Source organism: Triturus cristatus, chromosome 4_1 (genome assembly GCF_964204655.1).
Source record: "Triturus cristatus chromosome 4_1, aTriCri1.1, whole genome shotgun sequence".
Classification (NCBI taxonomy): domain Eukaryota; kingdom Metazoa; phylum Chordata; class Amphibia; order Caudata; family Salamandridae; genus Triturus; species Triturus cristatus.
The window spans coordinates 312,360,726-312,385,852 of NC_140585.1; the positions used below are offsets into that span (position 1 = coordinate 312,360,726).

The following is a 25,127-nucleotide window of genomic DNA, read 5'->3' on the forward strand; positions in this document are numbered from 1 at the left end:
TAGCCCTCTTCAAACCATGGGCTTATGGCTACACCATAGCAATACAACTCAATGCTGGAGCCTGTCATTCCAAGATGTCTCAGAGTACAGGTATGTCACAATCCCATGTGGGGGATCTAACAGCATGAAATGCTAAAGGAGACTTGTCCCTCAAAGACAACTGAACTACACCTTGGTTAGAAATATGCAATATATTAGCCACTACTGCCAGATGATGCTCAGCATTTCAATGTCTGTAAGCAGTAGTAACGGTTAGACACAGCAACACGGCCCATGAACCACAAGTCAAAGGGCAGACAGAATAATGCGACAGACCTAGTAGTTTCAACAGACAAGACATAACATGGTCATGCTCCTTAGCAGGCAGTAAAACATAATTTATAGTCCAAGTCTCTCAAACGTATGGAAGCAGAAACATTGTCAGAAAAAAATAGCCTAACAATTGTTGTCACGTTCAAACGAGAACAACTTGTCTTAATCAGAGCTACTAGAGTTATGAGATTCTGTGGCTGCAGTGTTTTCCGCACAATTATAGATTTGGAGCTTAATGATTGCTGATTTCAACAACAACAAAAATGTTTCTAGCTCAAATGGATCAAACGTTATCAAAAAGTGCCATACATTTGTGGTAGAGCACATTAGCAGATCACCAGTGCTAACTTTAACTAGTCATATTTCAATTGCCAATTACTGTAAATAGGTGTTGAACTGGTACTCGTGATGAGTGAATTTTGCCCACAGATGATTAATGTGCATTAAAATGATGAAATAAACAATAATATTGCCAGAGATTATGCCCCATCATGTGACTTTTCTTGCTGCATAATTTAGTCAAGCCTGCTATATAATATCAGTAGCCCTAGTTTTCATGCAGTATTTTCACTTTTCTCTGTATTACTTTATTTTACTGTCATTTGAACAACACAGCATTGAAATAAAACCACTCTATCGACAACAATTGGTATATCCTGCATACAAATTATAAGATAATATTTACATAATAAATAAGAGAAGCACTTCTATTTCCATTTCACAGATGTGAACAGGCAGAAGGTGGAGGGTCAGAAGGAGAGGAGGTCTACGGAGAAAAATAAGATCTATGGTTCTTTCCTGAAGGGCAACAGTCTATGGGAGAGTAGACCATTCCATGGGATGGGCTTTGAAACCGAATGTAATTTTGTGCCAAGCAGGAGCCCACCCGAGATCAGAAAGATAAAGCTTAGTAACATTATTGAAGTAGTCTGGTTACAATTTGTTTAGGAGACAGTCCCACCAGGAGCAGCATCTATTCTTCTATTCAACCTACTTACCCTCTCTACCGACCCAGCCAGATGGCAGCATGCCAACATTCAATGACATTATACCTCCGGTTGATTGATCGGGGAAGGGAACACCAATAACAGCAGAATAGAACGGTGGGAGCACAGAATGGTGAAGAAGATATGACTCCTTTGTCTTCCTATTTGAAGCATCAGGGGATCGGCAATATAATATGCTGTGTGCTCATGGTGGTGAGAATATAGCTGGGTATGGCTAACTGTATGACAAGTTGTCAGGTTCATTTTTGTTAATAGAATTGTTAATGATGCGAAGTGACTCCAATTCACGCAAGAAGAGGAAACCACTGCAACTTCTCGAATGAGGGGGTGAGGTGGTCAAATATGCCATAGCTATTAATCAGGCAAGTAGCTTCAGAGAAAGTGGCTTTTAGAGGGGTGAAGCTTGAGTCCGGAGGCTGGTGATCAGTGTTTTTTCCGTTAATGTGTGATGAGAACAAAGTCAGTACCTTGGAAAACGATGTGTGGACTAGGAAAAAACGGTATGACCCTGCATAGAAAAATGATTTAGTGTCAATAAGTCTTTTTCTCTTGTATGTACGCCTTTAAGAAGTATGGACTCTTGTACAGCTCAGGGACTTAGTAACTCTGGCAAGAGTGTGTAGAAATGTAGTTGAACTGCATGGAATCGAATAAGGGCTTATTATGGTGATGTTGCCAACATGAAAGGTCTCAGTTTGAACGTTTTTTAATTTTCTTGTTTTTTTCATTTGTTTAATAATTTGCATTTCTTAAAGAGCAACAATAAAAATGTGCACAACCCTGCATTAGATCCAGCCATTTTTTATCTGGTTTTAAGGCTTACCCCACTGAGATGACATTCTCACTCTTGGTAGAATTTAATCTAAGATAGTCTATGTAATCTGTCTTTGAGTGACGTCCAAGCAGTGTCACTGGTGCAGCTGTCTGTTTCCAATGAGACCCAGGTACACTTGAGGCATTAACTAAATTTTGGAGTGTGACATGCTGTTCAGACCTTTCTACTCCTTTACGCTACATTTAGAGATCAAATATCATTGATACAAGCACAGACTCTTACAGAACACCATACTTAATAAGGAGGTTGGAAGAGTCAACCTGAACTTATAGATGTTCAATGGCTAGAAAGGAGTGGACTGTAACTTATAATCTGGACAATCACCAGACAGGATGCTAGTGTAGCAAAAGGAATAAGTCGCGCAGATCAGCTGTCGCTGCAAACGAGGATTAAATAGATGCTCTGCTACCTGAAAGCAGGCGCGCAACACCCATTGGACTCACAGGGCTTCAGCCAAACCCGCGCCCCCCCCCCCGTCGTATGTGGCAGCCCAGGATGAGCCAGCTTCCCGGCGCACACACAGCCGCACCCGAGCACTTCACAGGTCTTTAAAAGACCATTTGCATGTTAATGAGGCCTCGCTGTTGTTTTACCCCTTCTAAGAGCCCCTGCAGCTCCACTCTGCCTATGGCTTAAAAGATTCAGCCCCCCCCCCCCCCCCCAAATTTGGCTCTAGTTGCGCCTCTGCCTGAAAGTATGTGAAATGCACCGGAGTGAGTGCACCACAATGTCATACAAGTTTGGAAGCTGACTGGGTCAAACTATCAGGAAAGGGTTGGAGAGAATGTAAATGGGTACGGTCCAAACAGGCCTTTGCTTCCCCAACTGTGTTTTGATTGGTAGACTGGAATAAGTTAAACAGAACAGCAACACTCCGGTAAGAGGAACCTTAGCACAAATGTAACCATGCGTTAAGTTGAGAGGTCTTGTGAAAGAGGTTACTTCAGTTGTCTGTTTCAGTGCAATATGAAGGAATGTTGGACAGCTACAGAGAAAAGAAACTGAAACATAAAATTAAGAAGTTTGCTAGTCAGATCTATGCATCTGCATTAGTGCAAACATGAAGATGTTAAATATACTTCTTTAATCCGCTGTGACATGGAATTGAAACATGCTGATTCGTAGTGCAAAAGGTTGTAAATAAAGTGACTTTAATCTTCTGAAAAGCAGCTTGCCCTGATAACTGCTTATGTGAGAAAAGCATGGGAGACCTGAGGCAATATGAAAACTCAAATTACTAGAAAACGGGGTGTTAACCCCAGTGTTTAACAACCAGCCTTTCAACAGGCACGTTAACTACAACTAAAAGACACTGGAAGTTATGGGGCATGGTTGATGCGCAAGAGTTTCAACAAGTTGAAAAAGCTTTTCTGAAAAGTTTATTAGCAGTCCACCGAAGCTGCTCTAATGCCATTTGTCATGATGAATTGGGAGCCCCTTAAAATTACAGACAGAATAAAACTAGCACTACTTTTACTCTGGCATTGTATTTGGACTTGGAAGGGTATGCTATTGAACAAACATGTAAATGTTTGTTTAAAAATGCATGCAGCTCTCCATATATTGTATGAGCATTGCATATGTAAAGTCGACCTGTGAGGAGATTGGTCTCCTAGATTAATTTATTTCACCCGACTCATTTAAGCATTAATAAAGCTAAGCTAAATTAAAAAAAAATCTGGATAGCGCCACGGCGAAAAGAATGGCAGCAGATAAACATAAAGCATCAGTAATTACTTATAATCTGGTTTACAACATTCAAGAAGGCCTCCAACCCTACTGATCCCCGATTCAAAATTGTCCACATCGCTTTTTTCCAAATCAGGCTTCGTTTTAATTATTTACCCTTCATGGTGGGTTACCCAGCTGATTGTCATTCCTTAACAGACCTGGCTCCCTGTCCTTGTGATGGTGTCTCCACTCAAAACAATCTACATATTGTATTGTTTTGCCCTTTTTATGCTGTCCCCGGAAGATAACGTATAGTGCCTCTTTTAAAGGTGTTTAAGTTTAGGCAATTTAGACCTGCTTTGTTGTTTTTGCAACCATTGCATTGTCCCTTGATATTTTATTCAATGTCACTTTTTATCTTGCCGATTTTAAAAATATGGAAATGTGCAATATTTATTGGGGGATATAGGATCTACTGTATATTGGGTTGTTTTTAATGTATCGCTTTTTACGGTTTTATTGTAATCAATGTTCTGTTTTGTGGCCCTTTTAACTTTATAGGGGTGGATTGGGCTCACACATTATCTTGAAACATTGATGAATGTATCTGTTGTTTTATTTGTTCGTGCTTTTATGCTACAGAAATGTAGAGAATAATGTTTTTTGGGACTTGGACACTGGAAGTTGGCCAGGACTGCTACATTATTAACATCCAAGATACGGTATTTGATTTTGATAGTCTTCTTAAGTGCGTGCTATGATTTTCCCTTTGCTCGAGCTCCAAGAATGTTAATTTTAGAAAAGGAGCAGGTAGTGCTGTATTTTAGTTAAACCCCAGGGTTTGTTTTGGGAACCTTCCAAAACCTACTTTAATAGGTCACTGATGTTCTTGGCGCTGCCTTGAATTATTGGGTTATTCATTATGCAGGTCATATTTTCACTTGCATCTCTTTCCGCTTGCCTGTTAATCTCCTCCTCTCCTCTCGAGGAATTTAAAAAATTGACTGTTTCATCTGAGAAAAGTGTGCGTGAATTACAGATGACTCCCAGCTCCACTTAAAGCATATTATGTGTACTCCTAAAGAAAGAAGTCTAAACTCTTTGAATTCTCAACTCAGTACCATCAGAAGGAAAGGATGTCGATGACCGTAATGAGTAAGGATAGTGGAAAGCCGGGTCCAAGGAGACCATCTACCAATCAACCATCCTTCTCACCTACTGTTGGAGTCAAGTGACCCCTATTTTTTTTTAATCTTTTGATTTGATTTTACATAGAACAACATTAAACATATTAAATTAGCACATCAATGACCGCAACTTCACTTAGAAGTCAGTGTCCTGCACAAAAAAACTTACAACTGCCCCGAACCATGCTTCGCCCCTCACCCCATATACCATCCCCATGACTCGATTAACCTCCCCCTTTGACATATTGGCCGCTTGATCCCACCTTTGCAAAATTCTTAAATATTCAGAGGTGTTTAGTGCATGCTCAGTTGTCCGCTCAGCTTGAGAGTACAGACATGCAGGCTCAGTTATCCCTGGGTTGTTTTTACCATTCAAGCGACTCCCATGTTCAGAAAAAAAGGGTGAGGTGCATCTTTCCGTCACCATTGCAGGTCACTCCGCGGAATATGCTGAAATCTACAAGGTTTTGCAGTAGATCACGACTTCTCAGGGCAAAAGGTATTTGCTGGCCAACCTGATAATTTGTTCTAGAACAACCTGAATTTTTGTCCCAGGCCAGTCTACTGCTACCCCTGTGTTTTCCCATTCAATATTTTCTCATACTTTTGTGATGAAAGAAATCAAGTATTGCTGTTTTGGTTGTAACTATGCGAGCCTGAATGTAATTGTTATGCTTTTCTTTTTATGCTATCCATCTAATAAAACAATAAACTAAGAGTATGTTTAAAAGTCATCCTGTTGTTCAACCTTGAAAAATGTTTCGTTTGCTCTGAGCAACAACAAAGATCGCATACACACTGCTTTTGCAATTCTAGACTGTCCTCTGCTTTACCACAGCAGCACTATATCTTCCCGAGATGACAGTAAAGGCTGCCCCTCGTATAAGCTAAAACTGGTTTTTAAGCTTACTTTTCGGAACTAAAACAGGTTGCTCAACTTGGTTGCTTTGTTTGATTGCATCATCAGAGAAGGCAATTGCCCCACACCAACCAGTCAAACAGCACTCCCAGCAGCAGCCACCTCCACGCCATTCAGTCTCCAACTGCCAGTAACTGACAATTGGAATCTCGAAGGCCATAGAATGATAGAGCCTTTAAGACAGGTACAAACGTTCACGAGACCAAGCACTACAGACAAGTACCAATATAACAATGCAAGCCATACTGACCAAATATTAAAGTTAATGCAAGGTCATGAGCTGAAGTTACCAGCGCTATCCCAGAAATGAAAAACATCAGCAGAGCAGACACCTGGGAGTTAACCCTCCACAGCCAAGTACACCTCTGGTAGGGTAGTCATTGCTCCATCCCTCTCACATATAAATCTCCAAGCCCCCATCATTGAGAGTACATCCGCTGGCCACATGGTCCACTTAAACGAGCATGCCCTTCCCGGACACTGGTATATTCACACGAGGCAGTTCGTGACCCAACCTAGTAACCTCTAGGGTCTGGGTCACACATCCAGCGTGAGACTAACACATCCATCACAGGGGGACTGACTAGTCTCACGCACGTTTCATTGAAACTGTTCCTTTAATCTGGCACATCCGTGTAGATTGCTGATAACGAGGAGGGTGAGGTATGTAGCGTGCTCTGAATAGTAACGCGTGTATACACTGGTAAAGCACCCAAAACACATACTGACGTGTCACTGGCAGCGTGTGGGTTATGGGGCCGGCGCAGCCAGCAGGGATGCCGGCGGCAGTCTCACACCTGTGCAGCCCTGAGTAGGTAACTGCCCCTATAAGTCCAGCAGGTGCGAACACTTCGGCAAACACCTAACCGCTGTCTGACGGGGCCTGCAGTAGGGTGGGTGGGAGAACGGTACCGCGGACTCATGTTGCCTGTCAGGGGTCGGTGGGACCCGCCGAGACGGCTAGGAACCTGCCTCCAGACAACGGTGCCGCTGGCACCCGCTGCCTCCCTTCTGTGACGGACCCCCAACTCTTACCTGTCCCTTCCAGTGAGCGGCATCCGCGGCACAGGCACCTGGGAGACCGCTATCGCTGAGTCGCCAACGAGAGCCACCCGGCCTGTGCATGCGTCACCAACGCGTCGTTTCCTGTGGACTGCTGCTCGCATGAGGAGCTTGCCGATGACGAGAGGCACCCGGACTGTATGGTGTCATCATGTGCTGTGGTTGACTCAAAAGGCTTAACTCTATCCGTCTTGTATTATGTTGCACTGTCGTCTTGTAGTGATGCTGACTCGAGGCAAGGGAAGGCAGTTTGATGTGCAGCCTCTTCAGTACCGCGCACGTACAGTTACAGGACGGTGCACTCTCTTCTCCAGGGGGGCTGTGCCCACTCCTTCCCAGGTGGTGAGAGTTGGCTGCCCCTCAGCTTCCGCTACACTCAGGTGTCTTGCTTCGCACATGAGGCGATCTAGGTGGTGCTGTATAATAACCAAATGTAGTTTTTTGTAGTTTCATATGATGGGAACTCGCCGCGGAAGGTATTGGAGCGCTTTACGTGAGCGCCAGTTAACTGCCAGAGCTGCCGACCTAGGAGCTGAGGAATCACATGATGTTGAGACGACGCCGAAACTCAAACCTAGTTCCCCAGTACCAAAGTCGACAACTCTGACCCTTACACCATATCCTCATATGAAACAAGGCATTCCATGTAATGGTGAATGTGCATTGCGCTAGTCGCGCAATGCTCTATTGTATTTCTAGTGTAATGTGTTACACATACATCGCGAGGGTAGCGCGCGATGTCTTGATTGTATTCCATTTGTACTCGCGCATCAAAAGATGCTTTGTTATGTATCTTGGTTTACCTTTGAATATGTGGCTCACGCATGGAGGCTCGAACATTACTTTTTTTTTTTTGCAGAGTTTTATATAGCGCGAACTTGACCCGAATCCAATCAGGTATCAGAACCAGTGGTCGAAGTGGGGAAAAAAGGTAGGGGAACTGTGGGCGGAGAATCAGAAGGCGGGAATAACCTGAGGATTGGATCAGTGGGCGGAGTTAGAGGTGTGACCAGGATCAAAAATTAGCTAGCATTCGCGCCAAGAATTTTCAATTCTATTAAGGACACGGAGGCGAGGATTATGCTTTCTCCTTCTTTACTGTATCAACTCACAGCAGCCAATAAACATACAATTAGTAACATAACTACATTGTCCATGTGACTTTGCGTCAGCCACGCCTCCTTAGCCCTCCATAAGAGCCCTGGTCACTGTCCCAGCCTCCTCTTTCTTTGCTCGAACTGTGTAAAGTCTAATAATCCACAACTTTCACAAACTCTTCCAACCTGGAAGTTTAACAGGAACCCAAGTCCTCTGCGCAGTCTTCAACGTGAAGATATCCGCTTCCAGACTTTCCGTCTGATCTGAACGATTAACCGGAACACAACTTCCTTTCAAAAAGCTTCAATGTGAAGGCCTCTTCATTCAGACTTCTTGTCTGCACCTAGGAAAAACCAACATGAACAACCCGTAAACTCCATTTACCACAAAGGTTTATATAATCATCAACGGGTGGGTAAACATGAACAATCATATTGTGCATAGCCGGGTGGGATAATCCTCGCCTCCGTGTCCTTAATAGAATTGAAAATTCTTGGCGCGAATGCTAGCTAATTTTTGATTCTATTACAGGACCGGAGGCTTCGGATTATGCTAGTTTAACGCTTATTAAATACCACAGATGTTATATCTCCCACCGGCTTATAATAAAACTGTTTGAATGTTGACTCTGAAGACCAATCCGCACAATGCATAATGTCCTGAATACTAGAACCCAGCATAAATGACTTTGAAGCCATTGCACCTCGCACAGAATGTGCGCCAAACATTTGAACATCAACACCTGCTTCCTTCATAACATAACGCAGCCATCTGGCTATAGTTGCAGCAGTCACCGGTTTAAAAGGTTTTTGTATTGCAAGCAAGAGCTGCGTAGAACCCTCAGACCTCAAAGGTCGGGTACAATCCTCATAGGTTTTCAGGCATTGGACCACACATAATTTTTCATTACTCGGAAAAGCATTATACTCAATGTGTCTAGACAGTGTTTTAGTACGACCCGTGATAGTAAAGGAAACCCCCTCCGGGGTAAATACTCTACCTGTAATATCCAATGCCCGCACATCCGATGAGCGCCTACAGGCCGAGAGGCACAACAGCATCGCCAATTTTGCGAAAAGCTGTTTTCTTGACAACTGACTATTCACTGGCCAACTGTTGAACAAAGAAATGACCAAGGACACATCCCATAAGCCCGAGTATTTGGGCTTGGGAGGATTTGCCATCCGAATACCCTTAAGAAGCTTGCATACCATAGGATGCATGCCCACCGGTTTTCCATCCACCGGCGCGTGCCCCGCCGAAATGGCCGATCGGAAATTATTTACAGAGCGATAGGCAAGGCCACTCGCAGCCTTTTCCGAAAGAAAATTCACAATATCGGATAGTCCGGTCCCCACGGGATCCAGACTCCGTTCCACGCACCAACCCATCCAGCTTGTCCAGGCTGATGAGTATCGCTTCCTGGTGGAAGGAGCCCACGCTTGCCTGATGAAGCCTGAAGCTGCCTCCGAAATTCCCGGCATTTCCCACTGTTGCCGGAAATTCTCCATGCCATCAGCGACAACCTCTCCGATGTGATCAGAGGATGCTGCTCCCCGTGAGGTCCCAGGAGGAGAGACTCCGACCAAGGGAGTCTCCTGGGAAGATCGCAGCTCATTTCCAGCAGTATCGGGAACCATGGTTGCGATTTCCACCGTGGTGTCACTAAGATCACCTCCGCTTTCTGCCTGAGAACATGAGAGGTTACTCTCGGAATGAGGAGGAACGGCGGGAAGGCATAATTCACTGCTCCCGACCAATCCTGGAGGAACGCGTCCGTGGCTGTCCCCACTGGATCCGGTCTCCAGCTGAAAAAGTGGGGAATCTGTCGATTCAACCTGGAGGCAAACAGGTCCGTTTGACACGGCCCCCAAAGCCTCTGCAGCCAGTGAAACATGCTCGGCATCAGCTTCCAGTCGCTGTAATCCCTCAGATGTCTGGAGTTCCAATCCGCTATGAGGTTGGACTGCCCTGGAATATATTCCGCTATTACTGTTATTTGGTGACGCAGGCAGTAGTGCCAAAAGTCCTTGGCAATCTCCACTAACAGGGGCGATCTCGATCCCCCCAGCTTGTTTATGTATCTCACGGCCGACACGTTGTCCATTCGTAACAGAATGCAGCAAGCTGTCTGTTTGGGCGACAGCGTCCGAACTGCAAAGGAGCCCGCTAGGAGCTCCAGACAATTTATGTGTAACTCTAACTCCTGGGGAGACCATCTTCCGCCTGTGGAAATGTCGCCACAACGCGCTCCCCAGCCCCAACGACTGGCGTCGGACTCGATGACTATTTCCGGTAAGGAGCCGAAGATGGCCCTGCCGTTCCACGCTTCCACGTGCCCCAGCCACCATTGCATCTCGTCTCGAACCTCCTGAGAGATCGGTACCAGGTCCGAATAAGCTAGACCCTTCTGAAGGTGCTGAATTTTTAGTCTCTGCAATGCCCTGTAATGCAGTGGTCCCGGAAATATTGCTTGTATGGAGGATGCCAATAAGCCCACTATTCTGGCTATGGTCCTGAGGGACACCATCCGCCTGTCTAACATGGCTACTATCTCTTTCCTGAGATCCTTGAGTTTTGCTTTGGGAAGGTGCAACTGCGCCTTCTTGGAGTCTATCACAAACCCCAGGAATTCGGTGCTGGTGGACGGGGTGAGAGCAGATTTGGTCTGATTTATTACAAATCCTAGACTCTGTAAGACATTGTCATTTGCAAGTGCTGCAAAACTAGAGTCGGGCTGTGAGCCATGATCAGGATATCGTCCAGGTAAATGATCATGCGAATCCCCTGCTCTCTCAAATGCGCGACCACCGGCTTCATCACCTTGGTGAAGCACCAGGGAGCCGAGGAAAGCCCGAAAGGAAGGGCCAAATACTCGAACCACCGACCTTTCCACTGAAATTGTAGGAAACGGCGGTGCGGAGGAAAAATAGGGATGGACAGGTAAGCATCTTTTAGATCCAGCCTGACCAGCCAATCTCCCGGTTTCAAGAGGTCTGCCAGAAGGTGTATCCCTTCCATCTTGAAGTGTTTGTATACTAGAAAATGGTTGAAATCCCTCAAGTTCAAGACTAGTCTGTATCCACCTCCCTTTTTCTGGACCAGAAACACGTTGCTGCAAAAGCCGTGAGGTTTGTGATCGCACAAAGCTATTGCGCGCTTTTGCAGCAAGGCCTCTATTTCCTCGTCTATAAAATTGCATTCGTGTTGGGAAAAATGGAGAGGCCTGGGCCATGTGTCCTGACAGGGAGGCTCGTAAAATTCCAGATGGAATCCCTGAACCGTCTGAAGCACCCACGCATCCTGGGTCAGAGTGCGCCAATTGTGTAGATAATACTGAGTGCGACCCCCCAATGGCAGAAGAGACAAATCTGTTACACTCACCTGTGGGATTCTGTGCGTGGAAGCCAGCTCTGTTCCCGCCACTTTGGAATCTGCGCTTGTTGAAGCGGCGGCGGGTGGGGTAGAAGGTACCCCCTCTGGTAGAATCCCAGTCACCTCTTCCTCGTCCGAAATCACCTCTTGGGGGACCTTGGTTGGCGAAGCGGCCTGACGAGCGTCCCCTACCTCGTCCGGCCCTATTGAAAAGGCCCTGGGTAAACACCCTCTTTATCCCCGATTGGGCCTTGTCCAGCGACGTGAAAGTCCCTACATACTTTGACACGTCCTTCACGAAACGGTCTCCGAACAAATTGCCCTCCGCCAGCGGGCCTGGCTCAGCCGCGGCTAAATCAGTGAGATTAGTGTCCATGCGCATGAGCAGGGACTTGCGCCTTTCTGTTGATATGGCACAGTTGGCATTACCCAGCAAGCAGATTGCTCTCTGTGCCCACCCGGCTAAGATATCCGGATCCACTGGAGCTGCCGACTCTTTGGCCACCAAAGCCATCTCTAGAATCTTCGCGAGGGGACCCACGACGTCAAGCAGCTTATCCTGACACCCTCGCCAGGCTCTGTCTATCCCCTTCTTGGGGTCTCTTGCGAACTTTTTCAAAAACGTGAGCAAGCTTACGTCTATCTCCGGTGTCTCTGCTACCTTATCCGGAAGATCCGGTCGAGGGCATTCCGACCGAAGTCTATTCCTGACCTCCTTGTCAAACCCTTTTCGAATATTCTCATGTAGGTAGTCGATCACCTCCGGTGCTGGAGCCCAGTCAGTAGACCTCGGGTGCACTATCTCGCTAGGGTTGAAAGTGAAAGGAGTAGTGGACGCCGTCTCCGGAGGAGCCGGAACCACCTTCTTAGCCCTCTTCTTAGGGGGGGACTCCTCGTCCGTGGTATTGGTATCGGTATCAGTAGCAGTGGTGGTGGAATCAGTGTCCGCATAGACTCTCTGCTTACTCTTGGCCTTTCCGCCAGCCGAATACGCGTGGTCGCCACCCGCGGGTGGAGGAAGAGTATCCAGGGTCGTGGCATGTGGCCAGCGGCGCACTTTTGCCAGCTCTGTGCTCGAGCGTCCCCCGTGCTTCCCTTTGGTAAAACCATGGCGTTTAGCAAAACTCTCCAGCTGCTTGGTAATTGGTTTTAAAGCAGCCGCCAATGCTTGATGTACAGTCGAAGGAACTGTAGTCTCCAGTGCCCTGTTGACAGAGGATTGGACCGACGCGTCCAGAGCCTCTACAATATTGTCCTCAAGGACAGTCTCCTGCTGTCCCTCATAATAGACATCCTCCTCATCCTCCTCGTACCGTACCCACTCATTCATGCTTGCAAGGTGGATGAACTGAACCAATCCACCAGTGGTAGAGGAGCCAATAATGATATATTCCTGGAGGAGTAATGGGGGGGGGCCAGCCCAGGTGCACACAAACAATCTTGTACCTAGCCCCCTCAGCAGATGCTGTAGTTATATTCTTGCAGCCTTTTCAGGCGTCAGAGCCAATTTTAACGATTTTCTGGAGTGTGTGCTCACTCCTAGGGCGACTTCTCTTTCAGCCAGTCAGGCGTCACAAGTACGGAGCGAAAATGCGCTCCCGAAACCCCCCGGAAGCCGAGCTCGGCGTGTGCAGCCCAACGCGAGCCCAAATCCTACTGAAAACCAGCCCAAATGGGCTTCGCGTGAGCTGCACACGTCGGCCGGTAACCATCCGGCTCTGCGTGTCCTCGGGCGATGAGGGAAGCCCTCGACACCGCGCTGAGCGCGCTGGGCCTTAACGGTCCGAATTAATGCCGCCCAGCGGCGCGGTACAAGTGTGTGAAGCTCGCGCTTCTTAGCGATGCAATCGACATCGGGGGAGGATTATCATCGATCCCCTGCTAGCGGCGCAGAGCGCCCCTCCACCAACGCTGAATCGCGTGTGACAAACCTCGCCATCTACCATCACAAGTAAGCGCTGACCCTGGCAAAGCGCAGCGCGCTGAAGCAATATTGCGACTAAATCGTCTCACATAAAAATAATGAAAACAAGGGGTACTTAGCTCATGCTGTGAGCAGCAAAGAAAGAGGAGGCTGGAACAGTGACCAGGGCTCTTATGGAGGGCTAAGGAGGCGTGGCTGACGCAAAGTCACATGGACAATGTAGTTGTGTTACTAATTGTATGTTTATTGGCTGCTGTGAGTTGATACAGTAAAGAAGGAGAAAGCATAATCCGAAGCCTCCGGTCCTGTAATAGAATTGCAAAACATCCCCATTTTTAGTATTTGTTTGGCATTTCACTGACCAGTTACAGCTTATTATGTTATGTAATACAACCAATGGATACACATGATTATTTAACGATTAATATGAGTTATTGACATTAAAATAAATTCACAAAGTGGAATATGCTTCTAATCACAGAATGTCCCAAATATGCTTAAAAGTGGAAGCACAAGCCATTTGTTTCAGAGCCATGGATTTTCTGTCGTCAGCAATATACAGAGACAATCAATTTTACGTGTGTAAATCACTGTATGGGAAATGTTACATAAGACAAAGGACTACAAGGTGTAGGAGTCACATGACAACCATATTAGTAGGCAGTATAGTTTAATAGTGATTGATCTGGAGAATCACAAACTCAGAATTTAAAACGTAATACCATGATTGGGGGTCACTTTAATAATCATTATTGATTTCTATCCAAATGAACACTTTTTGCAACATCAGGATAATCAAAGGCTTAGGGGAAAAAAACATAAAGCTCTAGTTTATACCTTGCAGTTTGTATGCAGCTCTAAGATGAAAGTTAATTGCTCACTGTTCTTTGTGAGGATTTTAACTTACAAACTGCAAGTAGCAAAAGGATCTTACTGACAAAAGCAGTAACCCATTGACCTATTTACAATATGTTCACTTTGTGATGGGCATGGTGCATGTTCTTAGCAGCAGGCACATTAACCCTCTGCGCTATCTATGCTGAGGAATTGCCTAGTACTTCCAAACCTCGTGATATTTGGGGCCTGCTCACCGCATACCTGTTGACTATCACTGATGTCTGATTGCTCATGTCATTAATGTACTGTAATCCTCTACTGCCACATTGTATACCTGATTGATTACTATCAAGTGTTTGTCTACAATTGTCATCTAATTCATGGTCGATATCTCCTGCCACCCCGAGTGTATGAACTGTTAATGTGTCATCAATTGCTACAGCATAACCATCTGTATGTGTTCTTTTTGAATCTGAAATTGAAATAAACTAATTAAAAAAAACCAAAAAAACCCCTCTGCACTATCTTTCCATGACAAAAGACAAAGACAAAACTCTGATCTCGCTCAAGGAGGACTTTTATTCACCAGAGTTATCATGACATCTTTATTATTGCCGAAAATTGCTGTAGGCCAGGAAGGAGGCAGCAAGTGCTTTAAAAACCATAATATACAACGCCCCCACTCAAAGTCAGCACCCGTTGCGGTCACACCGGTCGCACCGCCCTGGGGCCAGCTCTTCTCAGGGGTCCTGTGACATCAGTGACAGTCACTGTTGCTCTAGGGTCTGCTACTTCGTAGGCCTGCCTGCAAGACTGGAGGTGAACTTCAGTATGGATTGTGGTGGGCAAGCCTTCAAGGTGAACCCACACTTGCCACTGCTAGGGTCCACCTGCTGGTGTAAGACACCAGGACTTTTCCGGATTTGCAGGGCCTTCTAAGGTCTAGCATGGAAATGTGCTCCCTCAGGAGAGTGGTCTGGGGGACTGCTCATGAAGGCGGAACCTGGTTCCCCATGTTCTAAATTCGGCAGCTCTGCCCCCAGTGCTACATCCTCTCCCTCACTGAACACCATACTGCCCCACTGAGAGAAATTCACACTGCCTTCAACTACAATCCAATTTGACCTACTATAGACAACTGGATGCGACTCAATTCAAATTACGCACTAGACAAGAGCAATATGCTGCCTAAAGGAAAAAGTAACATCATCCTGGAAAAAGCAAACACTCATAGGGAATGAAAGATTAATTAAAGCATGTGAAATGTAAGCAGGAACAACATGGTGAACTTAACGCTTTTACACTCACTATTCAGAACTCAGTGAGTGCTTCTGCCTGAAAACTACAGGGCCCAGAAAGGACCCATTTCAATGTCCACTGCTTATATGCTTACAAAACGTAAGCAGTATGAAATGGCGTTAAGATTATCGCCGCTCTAGCGGCAGAAAACTGCTGCTAAAGCGGCAATAATGGGCTTGATAATATGCCCTTGAGAATTTCCATAGAAGCCCAGGTTCTGGTGTGAACCTGGGCTTCTATTGGAATTCTCTATGGCATATTATCAAGCCCATTATCGCCGCTTTAGCTGCAGTTTTCTGCCGCTAAAGCAGCGATAATTTCAACGCTGTGCTTGATAATATGCCCCCACATTCGTGAACACAAAGCCGCCGTACACATTATGGGGCATATTATCAAGGACGGCGTTAAAATTTTCGCCGCTTTAGCGACAGGAAACTGCCACTAAAGCGGCGATAATGGGCTTGATAATGTGCCGCAGAAAATTCAAATAGAAGCCCATGTTCACACCAGAACATGGGCTTCTATTGGAATTCTCTGCGGCATATTATCAAGCCCATTATCGCCGCTTTTAGCGGCAGTTTCCTGCCGTAAAGCGGCGATACTTTTAACGCCGTCCTTGATAATATGCCCCTTTGTTTTCCAATCCACCCATCAACCAGGTGTTGCAGTACCTCCAGGTTTGGCCAACTTCCCCACCGTGGGAAAACAGCGCTTCACTGGCAAACTCAGTAAAGTGACGCTAATGTTTTTGGGGTTTGAATAAAACCGATTTGGTCACTTTAAGAACACTCCGTCTTGCTTTATTTAGTTATTGATTTTTCATACTTTGAACCTTTTATTTCCGTGGCTGCACTTTGGAATAGAAAAATGTCAAAACGGCATTTCCAGCAAAAGTGTTTTTCTTTTTTGCATCCATTTCACAGGGGAACAAATGAGCGACAGGAAGAAAGAGAGGGTGAGAACCATTTCTTGAGTCACGGTTTTCGGTGAGGAGGAGCTAGACAGAGAGGGAATAAGAGTAAGAAAGAGGGGGGGGGGGGGCAGCTGCCAGCGGCTGAACAGAAGCGGACACCTTCCTTGTCTTGGCAGGAAGCAAGAGACGGAGATCTTTTCCTTCCCTGCTCCCTGCCCATCCCCGAACAGCCACTAATGCAGGGCCTTCTCTGCAGGCCTTGGATATTTCTTACGTCCAGGGACGCATGTTCAAAATAAAAAAGTAGGGGAACTGAATCTAAAGAATTAAAGAAGTAAGGGCACGCCGTGCCCTGCCTTTCCCGCTCACTTCGACCACTGATCAGAATGCTTTACATAGCACCAGTTACATGAGGACACACATTCATATTTTTTTTGTGTTTTTTTTTTTGTTAGGCACGGGCAGATTTAGTGATTTGCCCAGAATCACAGGATGTTTTAGCATCGTTACCAAGACTCGAACCCAGTTCCTCCAGGTCCGAGGTCGAGCACCCTAGCCGTTAGGCCAACTCCTCTCCCAAACTCTCCCATTTCCGTTCGTGCTTTCTAATGAAGGGATGCTCCGTGTGCTGGGTGGAGTTATATCATCAATAAACTTCTTCTTTCTACCACCTGGATTCGTTTGGATCGATACTTCTACATTTGGCGACGATTGGGGAATAAACTCCACCCACACCCATGCTGAGGATTTAATTTTATAATTCATTTTCGTCAAGACGCGACGACTTACCGCCCATCTGGAATCCAGACACCTTCGACGCCCTCGTTTGATTCCCGATATTGCCGTACATCAGGGTGTGACTCGGAGAGGTACGTGTAAAAAGTTTGTTTTACGGAGCTCCCATTGGCCCGCACGCTACCCACATCATAAGCACCACAGGAGGCACTTCCTAATTGGACAGTATCGCCTCGAAGTGACATTTGTGTCTAACGCCGTAACTGGGTAGCGCAAGCACATTTTATCCAATCACGGCAAACCTCCCTTTTGTTAAAGTCTACACGCATTTGCCGGTATCAGATACATTGTATCCAGTTGATAGTCTATGTATTCTGCCAGCGCATTGATTTGTTCTTCAGCGACGCGCACGCTTTGATGTTTCCATTCAAATTTGAGGAGTAGCGCGTCCATTAACGTAATAACGAGACTCACACTTTGTGTTGCAACAGGTGGTTCGCGCTGTGCTTAGAAGCCAGTAAATTTCTGGAGTATTAAAGCAGCGCGCATGATTTGTGTTCAGCGGCGCGCACGCTTATCAACACCTTGCCTTTATTAAAGGAACATTTCTGTAACAGCGCGCCCGATTTATGTTCAGCGACGCGACGCTTTCCAACACTTTGCCTCATTAAGATAACATTTCAGTGGGTCAGCAGACGTAATAGCGACGCACACGTTCTAAGTGCATGTTTTGATTCATCAACAGATTGTTTACAGCGCACTATGGTTTTGAACATACAGTGTGTCTAGGTTTTCAACAGCGACAAACACGTTAATTACATCACAGGATTAATTGAATTCCCTCTAATCAACAATAGTGTGTCAAATCTTCATCAGCGACACACACGCTTTCTAGACTATTTATCAGTGATTTATTCAGGTCCAACCAAATTTTATTTATAACATACACCAATGTCACTCAATCATTCAGGCTAGCACATACTTGTACAAGTATACAATTCAGCATCTGGCCTACAACCCCGTCGGGGCCGGCTATGCGACAGTGCAGATGTGCAGTTAACGTAATGCAAGGGGTGAGGGGAGTACACATCAAGCCGCCTACAACCCCATCGGGCCGGCCGCGTTGGGAGGAACTTATATCTGTAACAGTAGAATTGGCGTTGTACACACGGAGTGCTAAACACAGTCAACCAACTAAATCATAAATTGTGCTTGGCTCCACTGATTCACCGTACCCCACCAAGGTGTAGTGAGTCTGATAGGATGTTGTGACCTATTGAACGTGCATTAGTGAATTGTTGTGGGCAGTGCCTCCCATTCGGCAGTATGCACGGCCCAGCTAAGTGGGTGCATCCAGGGATATTACCCCTCTTCAGGAGGTGTCCGTGGTAATGTCCGTGTTATCAGCATGTTCTAGTAAGTATGTCTGCAGAGGGCCCCATATATCTTTTGGGCGGGATGATGGAGGTTGAAGATCTGTATACAGGTGTGATTGCTCTTGACAATAAGTACGGTCTCGGATCCATTCCTTAAATTTCAGCGCTCTACCCCTACCCCACTTGCAAGCAATTCTTCTTTTGGCAAGCAGTAGCGCCAATGATGTATACTTACGCATTTTGGCAGCTATGGGTGCTGTGTACCCTAACAGGGCTGTAAGGGGGTCTGCAGGGATGTGTAGGCCTGACATAAGGTCTAACGCAGGAAGTACTTCTGCCCAAATCTGCTGAATTAAAGGGCAGTCCCAGGCCAGGTGCCTGAAGTCGGCCTCTTCCCTGCCGCATCGGGCACAGTGGTCATTGTCGCTAATTTTGAGCCTGTACATCCGTGCCGGCGTACAATATAAACAATGGAGATATTTGTAATGTATAATTCTAAGCCTGCTGCTGGCAGAAATCTCCCCTGTCAGTTTGCAACAGTATGCCCACTGTTTTTCGGTGATAGGGTGACCCAGTTCGTCTTCCCGTTTGGTTCGGGCTGAAGGTAGGTCATATTCTCTGTTGGCTTGTACAGTGCGGTATAGGAGTGAGAGCATGTGTGCTGGGGTATCCTGTTGCAACAAGACATGCAACGCAGGCATCGTAGGTGGTTCGTGGGGAAAATCGGGTGTAAGCGCCTTCACGTTTTGCCGAAGTCTTATATAGTAGAAACGGACTAATGGGGTGGGGTTCCCTCCTTTAAAGAATTCATCACTAGTACAGAATTTCCCATTGGCATACAATTGTCCCCAGGTGCGAAGGGAGAGTTTCCTCCAGAGCTGACAGCATCCCCCTTCCCGTGTAACCGGGAGATCCTGACGTCCAGTAAGGGGCAGGAGCGGAGAATACAGCAGAGTGTATTGGGTAACCTTGGCCAGATCGCCCCATGCACTGACAGTGCACTGGACTGTGGTGGCTGCAAGATGTCGAGGAACTCCGGGGGCGCTTAGATAAGCAGTGCTGGGTGTGGGAGTCATTTATCCGCCTTCTATCGCCAAATGAGGCATGAAAGGGGGGGGGGGGGTTCATCCAGTAGGTAGCGAATTGTGCCTGAGCGCAGCTATAATATAACTCAATATCCGGTATCGAGAAACCGCCCACCCAGAAGGATCGCGTAAGTGTTTCCCATTTGAGCCGAGCCTGTTTTCCACCCCATACAAGTCGGATACATTGGGACTTAATATCCGAGAAAAAGTGATGGCTAGGGGCAAAGGAGATATTGACGAATAAGTAAAGGAGTTTAGGTAGGATGATCATCTTGATAATTGCTGCTCTACCAGTGACGCATTCTAACACCTGTCCATAGTTTGCTCTCATGAGCTCCTCCCGGTTACGAGAGACAGTGATCCTAAGATACTTGAGTGAGTCGGCACACCAGGTGAGGGGATAATCTGGTACAAACCGCGTGGTGGAGTCTGTGAGGGGAAAGATCTGCGACTTAGACCAGTTTAGGTTGATCCCTGACAGTTGGCCAAACAGCAGGAATAAGCGTAAGATGGGATTTAGGCTAATGCTTGGGTGTCGCAGGTATAGAGTAAGGTCATCAGCATATAATGAGATGAGTATCTGTCTCTCTGGGTAGATGATAGCATGTGTGTGATAATGTTGTCTTATTTTCGCGGCAAGGGGTTCAACTGCCAAAGCGAATAGGAGGGGGGAAGGGGACAGCCCTGTCGGCTGCCGCGTGCCAATGGGAAGGAGGAAGAGCGTAGGCCATTGACCATCACGGAGGCTCGGAGCCCTGTGTATAACAAATTAATCCAGGCCAAGAAAGGGGGGGGAAACCCCATTCGCACCAGGACAAAGGATAGGTAATCCCACTCCAGGGAGTCAAATGCCTTGGTGGCATCTAGGAAAATGGCAGCCGCATCTTCTGCGGGATCTGTGTCTTGCAGCAGCGCGAACAACGTGCGCAAGTTATGAGCAGTACTCCTATGTGGGATGAAGCCAGATTGATCGTGAAGAACCAGTGCTGGCATAAGGGGGCTAATACGATTTGCAACTAGTTTGGCCAGGATTTTAGCGTCCACATTTGTAAGGGAAAGGGGCCGGTATGACTCTAGATGCGTGGGTTCTTTACCAGGTTTGGAAATAATGAGCGCCTCGCGCATTGTACGGGGTAAGATCCCGGTTTCTCGAGCCTCCTCGAACACGTGCCTCAGTACAGGGATGAGTAAGTGTCGATACATCTTATAAAACTCGACCGGTAGGCCATCTGGCCCCGGAGCTTTGCCAGAGTGTAACTGCATAATAGCGGATATTATCTCCTCATCCTCGTGGTGTGCGAGGAGGAACTCTCATTGGCCATCTCCCAGCCAGGCTATGGCAGTGTCTTCAAAAAATGATTCAAAGTCTACTGGGGCATGGCGGTGAGTAGCATATACCTTTTTGTAGAAATTTTTAAACGCGGCAAGAATGGCCGAGGAATCCCTATGCGTCTGCCCGTCCTCATCCTCTATTTCTAAGACTGTATTTGTATAGCGTGGTGGTCGTATGGAGGGGGCCAGCCCGCCTCGGTCTTTCGCCCTCTCCGTACTGACGAGCTGTGTGATATTTCCCTCTGAATTTGCATTCCCGCTCAGCAGTTTCTTGATAATCTGTGAGCAGCGTCCGCAATCGTGCCAGTGCCGCTGGGGATGATGTGGTTTGTATCTCTGACTCAAGTTGTTTGATGGCTAATTCTGTCTTGCGGAGTGTATTACGAATATCTTTTAATACCCCTCCACTCTTGGCTATGCAAATACCACGTTTGGTAGCTTTGAAAGCTTCCCATATTGTAGAATATTGAGGGACAGAGCCGGTGTTAGTAGTCCGATATCGCTTGCTCCAACTCGGTCTTAAACACCTGGTCCAGCAACAACAGTGGATTGTGCCGCCATGATAGGTAAGGATACTCTCCCTGTGGCGGGGTAAGAGACAACAGCACAGAAGAGTGATCCGAGTATGTACGGGGTAGATAAGTTATATGCGATGCCCACGTTGCCAGACCCTGGACTAGCAACTAATAATCTATGCGCGACCAGGAGACGTGAGCGGAGGAGTAGCAAGAACCTTGACGTGTCGGGGTGGCGCAGTCTCCACGGGTCTACTAGGTCACCCTCTGCGATCATATTGTTAAGGGCCATTTGCGCTGTTGTGTAGTGGTGTGGTTGCGGGTGCGACCTGTCCAAGCTAGGATTGAGTACCACGTTAAAATCGCCTCCCCATAATAAGTGTGTGGTGCCCACATCTTGTATTTTCCCCCACAGCACCCGGAAGAACTCCAGGTCATCCGAATTAGGACCATAGCATGACACCATAGTGATGGATTGCGCTGCGAGCCTTCCCCACATTATATTGAATCTGCCTTGTGGATCTGCGTAAGAGCCCATGGGGGTGCATGGGAATGTGCGTTTCAGCAGGATGGAAGTGCCCCGTGCGTATGAGGAATAACACGAGAATCCTCTGATTGGCCCATCGGGTAGCAAATGCGGGGGGTATACTAGGAGATAGAGGAGTTTCCTGCAGCATCGCACAATGGACATTGTGTCGATCCAAGTATGCAAGGATATGCCGGCGCTTTCGGGGGTTACCCAAGCCTCTCACATTCCACGTTAAAAAGTTAAACTGGAGTGCCTTGTGGTGAGACTCTGCCATTCAGATGAAAGATAATGCGATCATAGGTCATCGTGGGCGTAACTGCGTGGTAATGTAGTCACAAGTGGAGCCATGACAGTGATATAAACAATAAAACAATAACACCCCCCGCCCAGTTCCCTCCCCCTCCCACAACAGCAACCCCAATCAGCTGTGCGACATCCCTCCCCCCTCCCTAGCAATCTCACTAAACCTTTCCCAACAGGGGACAATGAAATGACATTACTTCCATGTTATTTCAAGTTCAAACAAAAGGGGTCACCTGATGGGCGGCGGCCAGAGGGCGTCCAGGTGCTCCTCGCATGTGCGAGGGTGCTCAGGCATAGTATCTAAGGTCCATTTTGGCAGCGAAGTTGATGCATTTCATAGGCCTGATCGCGTCAATTCAATAGGGTTAAATCGGGGTGCAATAGTCAACGGGGCTATGCAAGGCCATCCGTAGGGTACTGTCTAGTATCCCTTTACTGTGAGTCCCTTCATTCAATATCTGAAGCGCCTCTCCCGTTCTCCTCCTGCCACACTGGGGACCAGCGGTGCTCGGGCAATTTGGGCAGATCCTTGAAGTCCTGAGCATGCTGCGGCTTAGTCAAAAAAAACATCTTCCCTTGGGAAGCCACCCTCAGGCGGGCTGGGAACAGCATGGCGTAAGGGATGTTAAGCTGCTGTAGCTTCTTCTTGACCTGGAGAAACTTGCGCCTCTGCTCCTGTACAGCCATGGTGAAGTCCGGATATATGGCAATCTCTACTCCCTCGTGCGTGAGACGGCCTTTCTCTCTGGACAGTCGAAGGACTGTGTCGCGATCCCGGTAGTTCAGCACTTTGGCTATTATGGGTCGAGAGGGAGCAGCGACCGGTGCGCCCTCTCCACCACAAATACCTCCGAGAATTTCTGTCTTCCGAAAAGTGCGATGAGCAAGCGCTCCACATACTCCTCCATCCTTCCAGTGTCCGTGGATTCCGGTACACCCAAAATGCGGAGGTTGTTCCTCCGGGAGCGTGATTCCAACTTCTCGTTTTTTGCGGCGATCACGTTCAACACTTTGTCCATCTCGAGGGCGCGGGCGGAGGCGGCATTGGATGTATCCTCCAGGTCGGATATTCTCCTCTCTGCCTCAGCGAGGCGGTCCTCGTGCTTGTCCACCCTGCACTTCAACCTGTCCATCCTGGCCGACATGGGGTCCATTTTGGATGCGATCGACGTCAGACTCTCCTGCATGACAAGAAGCAAGTCCTTCAATTCTGCCGTGGACGGGGCCAGGGTCTCAATAGACATCCGGTCCTGTTTGGGAACGATACGTCTTACGGGTATCGAAGGAGAGCTTCGTCTGCCTGCCCTCCGGTTTCCCCATTGTGGCCCTCCGGAAGGAATGGAGATTGAGCAGGGCGCAGGGGGACGTATCAGTCAATCGAAGTGTTGTGGGGCCACAAATGTAACTCCCACAAATGCGCACTCCCAAGACCACACCGCACGCGCCCTTACGTTCCCCTTCCACGTGATGGGTAACCTCACCCGGACTGTGTTACCTTTGTGTATAGCTGGGCTGAGGGTGGGCGCGATTCTGTGCATACAGTCACCCCAGAGGCCGTGTCCCGGCAAGAGGGCAGTGCCGCGGGCCCTTCGTGTCGGTGTCCCCGCGGGCCACCGCCGCCACTCTGACCCCTCAGGATGCAGGCCTGGAGGCGCGGCACAAGGCAAATCCGCAGAACTGTCCCAGTGTCAGGGGGCGAAGAAATTAGGCCGGTAATCCTAGCAGCTGCAGGAGCCCATCAGCAGGCCTCCATCGCAGCCTACTTGCCAGTTCCTCCTCCGCTATGCAGCGGTCGGCTGCAGCCTGCACCCCCCTCCACTGCAGTCGCCCCACTCGCGGTGTAGGCGCCGAGCCAAAGGCCGCCTCAGTCTCCGGTGATGAGCGGGGACGGGGTGCCGCACACCAGCACGTGCCGCCCGCACCCGCCTGCCCCGCACAGCCACAAGCGCGTCACCCCAGTCAGTCAGCGCTCTTACCGCGGGGTCATATGCAGCCGGATCCGCTCACCGATCTTCGCGCGGCGGACGCACCTCAGCGCGCGTGCCTCGCAGCCGCCAGTCTCCTCTGCGCCGATCAGGCCGCAAGGTCCCTTCGCGGCAGGCCCAGGCCCGGCAGATGCAGCCCCCGAGCAGCAACAGGGGGGAGGGGGGGGCAGCCCCCCACCGCACACCTTCAGAGGCTTCGCACCCCCGCCAGCGGCTCCGCACCAAGGATCCAACCTCTCCGCTCCGCCTAGGCCGGCTCAGGCAACCCGACCAGCTGCCATGTTGTCCAGCGCAGGTCCGCAAGGCTGCCTCCCAGAAAAGAGCACTCCAGGGTGAGCAATCCGCTCGCTGCCAGCCGTCCCCTACACGGATATGGCCACTGCTGCTGAATTATAGTGCCAGGATGGCAAGGATTAGAGACGGATTAGTGCCCGAGCTACAAGAGCCTCACTCGTGTGCAGCCATCTTGTTTGGTGCCCTCTAGCGCCCCCCCCACTGTCTGATAATTATATCAGAGATCAGTTTGTTTTCAACTGCGCCTCACGTAAAAATAAAGAGAGAATCCTAGGTTGCAAAAACCCGACCCTGACCAAAGTAATTGACCTGACATTGAGCATTGAACGTTCCACCCTCTCCAGTAAAGTACTAGATGGCTCTAAAAGCGGAGTTATCCTCATTTCCCCATCAGAAACGGACAAAGACAATGCCTTATGCTCAATAAACATTAAGAATAAATCTTCTAAATTTATTCAGAAGAAACACCCTGTGTTTTGCTACAGCTGCAGATCTAAAAATCACATTGGCAATTCCCCAAATTGCCCAGCTATC

The 25,127-nt window shown here is 47.9% G+C and overlaps 1 protein-coding gene across 2 annotated transcripts in view; it reads right to left on the reverse strand.

Annotated features, from left to right (window-relative positions):
* ADIPOR2 (adiponectin receptor 2) overlaps nucleotides 1-25,127 on the reverse strand; it is a 542,630-nt gene that overhangs the window by 433,474 nt on the left and 84,029 nt on the right. The window contains exon 1 of one of the 2 annotated variants that reach the window (XM_085652226.1): nucleotides 6,967-7,569. The exons of the other annotated variant lie outside the window; for it this stretch is intronic. Within the exon in view, the coding sequence (XP_085508352.1) occupies nucleotides 6,967-7,056 (90 nt within the window). The 5' untranslated portion in view covers nucleotides 7,057-7,569. Of the gene's footprint in view, nucleotides 1-6,966; nucleotides 7,570-25,127 lie in introns of those variants that run through there. 2 annotated transcript variants of the gene reach the window in all.